This window comes from Capra hircus, chromosome 11 (genome assembly GCF_001704415.2).
Source record: "Capra hircus breed San Clemente chromosome 11, ASM170441v1, whole genome shotgun sequence".
Classification (NCBI taxonomy): Eukaryota; Metazoa; Chordata; class Mammalia; order Artiodactyla; family Bovidae; genus Capra; species Capra hircus.
This window is the reverse complement of record NC_030818.1, coordinates 44,520,722-44,530,638: the sequence shown is the minus strand read 5'-3', so window position 1 is coordinate 44,530,638 and position 9,917 is coordinate 44,520,722. Positions and strand designations below refer to the sequence as shown.

Below are 9,917 nucleotides of genomic sequence, written 5' to 3'. Positions count from 1 at the left end.
AGCCAAGATGTGGAGACAACCTCAGTGTCTATGGACAAGTGAGTGGATAAAGAGAATGTGACCTATTCATAAAATGCAGTACTATTTAGCTTCTAAAAAAGAAGGAAACCCTATACTACACAGAAACACAAATAAACCTTCAGTTTCGTGAATGAATCTCATGTTTCACAAGATAAGATTTCCCTACTTTTTCACAGAACTTTTCCATCTCTTCCTCCTCCTCCTTGCACCTCCATGTCTTATTTTCTCTTTCTCTTTTCAGCCCTGTCCCTACCACACAGGGAGAGCAATTAAGACTTTTAGATGCTGAGATGTGGGCCCAAGGGCCACCCCTGCACCCACGTGACCAATTCTGTTAGTGCTCTCAGAGGTGGTGCAGGTGAGTGAGAAGCACAGGGCCTTGGAGTTCCGAGAATGTCCATCCCACCGCTGTTCTTTGTCCCTGAGTGACTTCAGTCCTTCAAACACAAGAGGTATAGCAGGAAACTTGCAGAGGCTTGTTCCAGTTCTAACCTCTCAAAGTGCAATGCTTCTGACACCAACAGGTCTTTAAAATGCAGAAGCATAATACTCATGTAAAAGACCCTGATGCTGGGGAAACTTGAGAACAGAGAGAAGAGGGGAGCAACAGAGGATGAGACGGACATCATCTACTCAATTGACATGAGTTTAAGCAAACTCAAGAAGATAGGGAAGGACAGGGAAGCCTGGCATGCTGCAGTTCATAGGGTCACAGAGAGTCAGACCCAACTTAGTGACTGAACAACAAGAGCTCATGGTGGAGTTCCTTGGGCCAAAGCTCAGCTTTCTGATAATAAAATCTTCCAGTTTTTCGGCCGGAACCGCCATCTTCCAGTGATTCATCAAGATGACCAACACAAAGGGAAAGAGGCAGGGCACCTGCTACATGTTCTCCAGGCCCTTCAGAAAACATGGAGTTGTTCCTTTGGCCACATACATGCGAATCTACAGGAAGGGTGATATTGTAGATATCAAGGGAATGGGTACTGTTCAAAAAGGAATGCCCCACAAATGTTACCATGGCAAAACTGGGAGAGTCTACAATGTTACCCAGCATGCCGTTGGCATCATTGTAAACAAACAAGTTAAGGGCAAGATTCTTGCCAAGAGAATTAATGTGTGTATCGAGCATATTAAGCACTCTAAGAGCCGAGATAGCTTCCTGAAACGTGTGAAGGAAAATGATCAGAAAAAGAAGGAAGCCAGAGAGAAAGGGACTTGGGTTCAGCTGAAGCAGAGAAGCACACTTTGTGAGGACCGATGGAAAGGAACCCGAACTGTGGAGCCCGTCCCCTAAGAGTTCATGGCCTGATGGGTGTAAAAATAAAGACCTGGACGTAAAAAAAAAAAAAAAAGGAATCTTCCAGTGTTGCAACTACGCTTATAATACAATCAAAGACCCTTGTGATTCTCTTATTTTTTTCAAAACTGCACAGAGGCCACTCGAGTAAATGTTAAAGAAAAGAAAGGAATTATTAGCAGCCCCTTGGAATTTATAAATTCAGCATAAGAGATCTTAATAATTTAAGCTCTATGCCTGTAGAACTTTCAGGTTGAGCTACCTCAAATTTATAAACCTTAATTCCCTTTCCAAAGTAAAAGAAAAAAGTATTTTTCTTCTAATCTACTGCAGCTAAAAAAACCTCCCAATTTCCCACCCGCATTACTCATCATCCACTCTAGCTGTTGGAAGAGATACAAATGTTTGATTATTTCTGTCAGCCATACACACCTCTTGAGACAATCACATGCATAATTCTCTCAAACCAATTTCTTTTTGATTACAGAGGGTATATTTCTTGGCACTGTACAACTGTAGCCTAAGTCACCACTCAGCCTCCTCACTAATCCCTTTGGCCATCTTTATCAAAATAAACTTCCTAAACCCAATTACAAAAAATAGCCTCCAGTAAGCCTGTACCTTAACATCTGTGCACATCAGGTAACTATGTTGATATATGGTCATGGTTATGCTTTAGACAAATGGTACAGCTGCATCTTCCATAATAAACATCCAGGAATATGGAGAGAATTTCATTTCAACCAACGTTGCCTTAAAAATCACCAAAGGAGATGGATAACACACAACTTTAGACACTTAATTATTAATGGTGTCGTGGCTAAAATAAAACATGAAATCAGGATGAAAGCCTAAAGTGAAGTTGAGTTTACAGGAAGTATTACAAAATTAAGAGAAGAGAAATACAGCATCAATAATTCAACAGCCTGGTAGATTAAATGTGCAACCCAATCAGCCAGAAAAATCGTACCAGGTTTCTGGCTTTCGGGGATTTAGGCAAATGATTCTTCTTATTGGAAAGGGCAGCAAGAATATGTTCTCTTAATCTTTTTCCTTCTGCTCTGGAATTAGAGACAATGAGAAGAGAAAGCAGAGAATTTAAGAGGCACAGAGAAGGTCATTTTATGTGTCAAAACAGCAGTAGCTTTGTTGAAAATCAAAAAGATAAAATGTGTAGAAAATTCTGACTTTCTACCCCCAAACAGAATCATCATTTTGTTAGGAATAACACAATTATTTTTGATCTCTAAAGAAGAGTGAGCGCTGAAGGGAAAATGCAAGAGGTGGTCAGCAAGGATCCTGTTAGTGTAAACACTAGATATAAATACTGAGATATTTAAAAATTCTCCCTGGACAATCAAAGCCAAGAAATCTATGTGCCCTCTGCCCACTCTGCTTAGATGGAAGGCCAGGGCCCATGCTGTGTGGCAGCAAAGCCAAAGGGGCAGCTGCCTCCTTGTGGGGGTTTCCCAGGGCCCTCCCACTGCAGGACGGTCACTTTCAGTTTCCTTCCTTGGGCAGGACCTTGGGTTACAGGCTCAGTGAAAATAGCTTTCCCCTCCTTGGTAGTGTGAGCGGACCGTGTGGATTCCTGTGCATCCATTTGGCATGAGTTTTACAGGTTCCTGGGCACCAGGTCTGAACCCACAGGCCCGGGATGTCCGATGCCTTCACTCGCTCTGCAAGCTTAGTTGCTCAGTCACATCTGACTCTTTGTGACCCTTAGGACTCTAGCCCACCAGACTATGTCCATGGGAATGTTCAGGCAAGAATGCTGGAGTGGGTTGGTTGTCATATTCCTCCTCCAGGGGATCTTTTTGACCCAGGGATTAAGCCTACATCTGTGTCTCCTACGTTAGCAGGCAGTTTCTTTACCACTGTGCCATCTGCTCATGACACAGGGCCAATGGCACCCCACCCACCCCCCAGACTCAGGAACTCTCCACACCCCCCTTGCTTTGTATTTGGTCAGACATGAGCTCCTCTCTGTCATAGATTAATTGACCTTAGGTGTGTGGGTTTATTTCCAGGCTCTCTATTCTGTTCCATCGTCCTCTGTGCCTATTTTTGTGTCTGTGCCATGCTGTTTCACGACTGTAGCTTTGTAGTATAGCCTGAAGTCAGGGAATATGATACCTCAGCTTTGTTCTTTTCTCTCAAGATTGCTATAGCAATTTCGGGTCTTCCATGGTTCCATGTGAATTTTAGGATTATTCGTTCTAGTTCTGTGTAAACTATCATGGGTATTTTGACAGGAAGTCATTGAGTCTGTAGATTGCTTTGAGTGGTATGGACATTTTAACAATATTTATTCTTCCCGTGTGAAAGATATGTGATCTGTTTGATAACAAACCTTTGGAATTTATGACAACAAAAATTCTCTTCATTCAAAGCTTCCCTTATTCTACTTTGTCAAGGTAATTCAATGCCTATTTATTCAAAACATGGCCATCTACCTAGAGAAAACACTAATAGCTCAGAAGTAACCTCACTATTTGGGTCCTGGTGGAATTTCTCTCCAGCTTGTGTTGCTGTGTAACACAGTAGTGAGCCCAGAGTGAGGCCACTGTAAAAACTGCTGTATGTTAACCTGTGATGCTGCGTGTGCACGCCTGGCTCCATCCCCTCTCTATGTAGACAGGATGGACACTCAGGAGTGCGCTGGTCCACAGCTCGCCCACATGGGCTGGCTGAGTGCCCAGCTGAGGGCAAGAGGGAGCCTGTTCCACCAGAGCATCTCCTGCAGGGAAGCACTATTTATGATGGAACGTTTCTGGTCCTCACCGAGCCTCCTTTGCGGCATCACAGTGCTGAGTTGCTCTTGTGCCTGAAGACACTTTCCGTGCTTTCGAGTGATGTCTCCAGCCCAACTTCTGCTCTTACACATGTTTTACGCATCTTAACTCCAACCCTGAGTTTCCCACTGTCCTCGCTGGAGCCTTATCCACAGCCAGCTTTGGCATCAGCATCTTGTCAGGGGCAGGGGAGAAAGGAGGGCAGAGTTGACACAGAACAACACTTCCACGGGGGGGGGAGATTTTCAGAACCTATCCACCCACCCACCCAAAACCAGTACTCAACATGGAAGAGGGACCATGTCGCTCCTTGCAAAAATATTTTCGCAAATTGCATCAGCCCCTTTTGTCGATGATGCTAGCACTTCCCATGGCTGTGTCTTAAAAGGGAATTATTAGTTAAGAATAACCTGCTTAGTTGTTTGGAAGGCTCTAAAACACAAAGCTGCACATATTGCACACATCTGTGTGTACATACACAACAGCACACACACACACACACACTCACACACACACACACACACTCGTTTTCCCTCCAAACGAAGCACACTTTCCATGGAATGGGATTCGAGATGACTTTGGTAATTTCTCTATTTATGGTTTTCTATATTTTCCAAATTTTCTATAGGATAAGAAAAAGAAAGGAGGAAATAAAGAGGGAGGGAAGAATGAGAGAGAAAAGGAGACAAAAGGAGAGAGAAGGGGAGGGATGAGGTAACAGGGGCAGGGGGAGAGAGAGAGATGCACTGTCTTAAAGCTGCTCCTTTCAGAAAAAGAAGTCAATTGTGATAAAAGCCCTCCTCTCAAATGCCTCGAAGGAAGCTTCTAGGAAAACTGGGCAATGTACTTCCATGGGCCAGCATCCCCTCCCTCATGCCTGTTACTAAATCAGACATTTTCCCAGAAGGAATGGTAAAGGTCATGTTTCCTTTTCACTCACTCAGGACAAAAGACATTTAAGATCCTTCTAATACAGGTTAGCAACGGTCCAGCTAGAGGCTCTTTTTTGGCACCGAGTTTAATGCTGATTTTCCAGGTCAACCTTCAGATGCTCAATGGTAATCACTGTGAAAACAACAGCAACAAAATTAATAACCAGCTCTGCTTCATTTCTCCCTTCCTTCAGACACACGAGGATTGTTCTATGGCCACTGAAAAATCAATGCTTTCGAGAAGAATACTAACTCACACTCTAGTGAGCAACACTGTTAGCAGGACAAAGAATGCTCTGAAATTCAGTTCACCTACATGTGGCGCTTCCTAGGTGGTGCTAGTGGTAAAGGACCTGCCTGCCAATGCAGGAGACATGAGAGATGAGGGTTTGATCCCTGGGCCAGGAAATCCCCTGGAGGAGGACATGGCAGCCCACCCCAGTATTCTTGCCTGGGAAATTCCATGTGCAGAGGAGCCTGGCGGGCCACAGTCCACAGGGTCGCAAAGAGCTGGATATGACTGAGGCAACTTAGCACACGTGCATGTATCTTGGGCTTTAAAAATGCTCTCAGTGTCAGAATCCGCATCGTGCACCACGTCCTGCTGTGTCGGCAGGACCAGCCATCTCATAAGGAGAACAGGTTCACAGTCCGCGAGCCTCACCAAGACAGACGGGACCCAGGGACTGAGCGCCGGTTTACGCTGATGGATGCTCTTTGTCACCCAGCCCTACAGGCTGTGGCCGTACAAAACTTAACAATGGATGAAGCCAAGCATGAAAGGTGCTTTCATTCGATGAAGCAGAGACAGAGTGGGAAGCCGACTGGTTTGTCAGAAAAAGAGAATGTTCTCCCCAGACTAATCCATCAGCTTTCACACCTCCTGAGGCTCACATGCAGGCGAAACCACGGATGGGGTTTCTCTTACATCAAAAATATACTGCCTCTTAAAAAGCCCATATAAAATCACTCTTATATTAAACACAGCTGCTTCCATATACACCCACTGATACCATGGGGAGAAAGGACCGACAGCTCCTTATAACAGGATTTAAGCATCCCAGAGCCTGCTGGCTTCACCAAGAAACATAAATTTCCTGCCACTTCTACATTAGTTTTTCATGTTGTCGTATTTTCAATGAAATAGTTATGCCAAACAATATTTCACTCTCACACGCACCTTCTTCCTTCTCTAGTGTATATATTAATATGTTCACATGCTTACAAGAGCTAATAGTCCAGTACTGCATCTAGCCTGGACCCAGGGCTGTACTGGGATCTGTAATAAATCACACCAAGAGAGCAGCAATCTTAATAGTGCGACCTAAATAGGCTTCCCAGGTGACGCTAGTGGTAAAGTACCTGTCTGCCCATGCAGGAGACAGGAGAGACATAGGTTTGATCGCTTGGTCAGAAAGGTCCCCTGGAGGAGGGCATGGCAACCCACTCCAGTATTCTTGCCTGGAGAATCCCATGGATAGAGGAACCTGGAGGGCCATAGTTCATGTGGTCACAAAAGAGTCAGACACGACTTAGCACACAAACATGACAATATGAATACATATCTGTCTCCTGAAAAAATTGTACAATAATAAAGATGATACAGAAATAGCTGTAGATCGGTATCCGTCTGACTTAGTTACTGTCTAAAGATTCCTGTTTTTCTCTTCTGTCTGCACGTTTTCTCATATGTATGTTTTTAATATACCTCCCTTGTTTTGCAGAAGTATACATAGTCAGGTTAGAAAAATGATAAACCAACATAATGAAGAGTGTTCATGCTCAGTCTTGTCTGACCCTTTGTGACCCCATGCACAGCAGTTTCTCCGGGTAAAAGACTTAAACTAAATATGTTCTCTTGTTTTGTTGTTTAGTCACTAAGTCATGTCTGACTCTTTTGCAACCCCGTGGACTGTAGCCCGCCACGCTCCTCTGTCCATGGGATTCTCTAGGCAATAATACTGGTGTGGGTTGCCATTCCGTCCTCCAGGGGATCTTACTGACCCAGGGATTGAACCCACGTCTCCTCCATTGGCAGGCTGACCACCCAAGATGGTCAGGCCCAAATCCTTGACTCCTTTGTCCACCTGCCGCCGTCCATGATAACAAGAGTAGTGTTGACTTTGGAGGGAGGCACAGGTGCTCCCCCCTGAGTGCAGAACAGTTGCAAAGTCAGCGTCTCTTTGTCCCAAGTCCACTCTCTTGGGGAAGGACCCCGACTGGCTCAGATTCAGGAGGTTGCTCTGGCTGGGGATCAGGCTTTTGATTTGTAATCACTGTTCCTCCTTCTGGGAACAGGAGGAATAGAAGCAAGATGATTCCCAGCAAGAAGCAGGATGGGAGAGGACAGCTGGAGAAAGGAATCATTTGGGTTACATGGACGTTAACTTGATAGCTTCATTAACCTCAGTGACTATATTAAGAAAATCAATATGTGTGAAACACACTTTCCCAGCTATATGGAGAAACTGGAATATTCTGTGGGGACTTCCCTGGTGACTCAGTGGCTGAGACTCCAAGCTGCCAATGCTGGGGGCTTGGGTTCGATCCCTGGTCAAGAAGCTAGGTCCCATGTGCCACAACTAAAGATCCCGTGTGCCGCACCTAAGACCCAGTGCAGCCAAATGAATATGAAGAAAGAGTATATTTTGTGTTCTAATGCCAAAACCCAAGCAACCAGACTGATTTCAGAAAATGAAACGGATTCTTTATTTTTCTGTTTTCATTCATTACCCTCTGAGCCTGTGTTTCTCAAAAACCTAAAGTGGATAGTTTATGAGTCACTGTTTTATTGAAAGGATAATCCTGTCAGGGTGGCAGAGCCAATACAATGAGCCCGCCCCACATAGCCCACCCAGCTCTCCTCCCTGAATGTGACTGACAGCTTGATCGGGGAGACACACTGGAAAAAGCCTCAGTTATAACATGTGGGAGGGGCCCTCCGATGGGGCAGAAGGAGGACAATTCATCCACAGTTTTCCCACTCCCTCTGGCTGGAGGTCTACCTCCTACAAGATCAGCTTCCCATGCTTCCAGGCTACACACCTGGGCCGGGACGCAGAGGTGTACAGCAGGGCTGCAGGTGAGGGACGGCCGGATGGGACCTGTGAGAAGGCAGAGCTGGATCCAGAGACTGGGAGGGTCCAAGGAGATCCAGCGGAATCTGATCCAAGCCACTTGCCAGGTCTAGAAAAAAACATGTGGTTCCTGCAACTCTTGAAGGCAAAGTCAAGGACACATTTAAATATCGGCACCATCTGCTAAATCTTGTCCTAGAAAATGTAACATTCAGTCCATGCAGATTTATCTCAAGTCTGGGTGGGTTTCATCTGAGCATTCTTTTTGTGTGAAAAAAATCAAAAAACAGAAACAAAATTAAAGTCTCCCTCTAGTGTCCAAACTGCTATCTCATGATTCTGTTGGATATTAAGTGGAGAAATAAAATCAGATGGCAGAGTATTGTTTAATCTTCTAGAGAAAATATTTCAAGTTTCTGGGTGATGATGAGTTGTTTAATGTAAGGCAGGGACAGTGAACATTTTCTGTAAGGGCAGAGGGTAAATATTTAAGTGTTCAGAGAACATGCAGTCTGTTATACGTTTTCCTCTGTTTTTTGTTTTGCTTTTAACAACCCTTTAAAAACATAAAAATTACTGTCACTTCATTGACCACACAAAAGCAGATCACACGTGGTTTACTGCTTGCTGATCCCCAGTAAAGGTGCCTCCTATTATTAAAAGATATAATTATTTATGTTATATGTTTATAATAAATAGTATTTAGTTAATGCATTATATGTTTTATATACATATGCTTATAACACTGATACAGTCTGTCTTTAAAGGGAAACATATATAATGCCAAATGCTTTGCAAGTATTAATTTATAGTGTTTATGCTTGTGTTAGCATTCTGAAGAAGAATCATGGTATTTTGGTAGATTTCCAAGATTTAGAAGAGCCTATGTCTCAGAGCAGAAATTCTTAGCAAAATTTCCCTAAAAAGAAGGTCTTTTAGCTCTAACCAGAATGTTTCCATTAGACTTCTTTTTAAGACTTCCTGCCTTATAGCCAGATGGTGCTAACTGTTTTTGAATTACACAGTCTGTTGAAATTTATTTAAAATTTTAATCTACATGTGGCAATTCTGCTCTTTGGAGATACAAATACTTACACACAGCACTATTCACAATAGCTAAAAAGTGGAAACCGCCCGAATCCACTGACAAATGGATTAACAAAGTGTGTGCAGGGACTATTACTGAGCCATGAAGAGGAGGGAAGTACAGATGAGCTTGGTCAGCATTGTGATCAGTGAGAGAACACACGCTCCCTTTGTGTGCAATGTTCCAAACAGGCAAGTCCACAGAGATATTGATAGAAGGTAGGTTCAGGGTTTCTGGGATGAGGGGCCAAGTGTAGTGACTGCTGGTGTCTACAGGGTTTCTTTCTGGGATGATGAACCATCCTGTATCAGAAGGTAATAGTGGTTGTACAATTCTGTGAATGCTTTAAAAACACTGAATTGTACCTTTAAAATGGTAGATTTTATGAAACATGAAGTACAGTTGATCTTTAAACAATACGATGGTTGAGGGCATCAACCACCTCCTCCCCAGCATCTAGTCAAAAATTGAGATAACTTTACGGTCAGCTCTCCTTTTGCTACTGAGTCCAGGCTCATTCTGGTCAGCTCACGACAGGGCAATAAATTGAGACAAGTTGTTGGGACAAGGAATAGTGACATTATCCAGAAGACCAGTAGACCCAGGAGATGGTGGGCTTGTGCGTCAGAACCATCATGTCTGAGTTAGGATTCAGAGCCCATTTATACTAAAGGGGAGGGAGGAAAGTCAGACACTTCTGGGTTC

The 9,917-nt window shown here is 43.9% G+C and overlaps 1 protein-coding gene across 1 annotated transcript; it reads left to right on the top strand.

Annotated features, from left to right (window-relative positions):
• Window positions 843–1,318, top strand: LOC102174851 (60S ribosomal protein L21-like). The gene has a single exon (XM_013967636.2). It carries the CDS (start codon window positions 869–871, stop codon window positions 1,316–1,318), a length of 450 nt encoding a protein of 149 aa, XP_013823090.1. The 5' UTR covers window positions 843–868.

Coding starts and splice junctions, on each gene's coding strand:
- LOC102174851 (XM_013967636.2), top strand. CDS start 869: ATGACCAACACAAAGGGAAAGAGGCAGGGCACCTGCTACATGTTCTCC.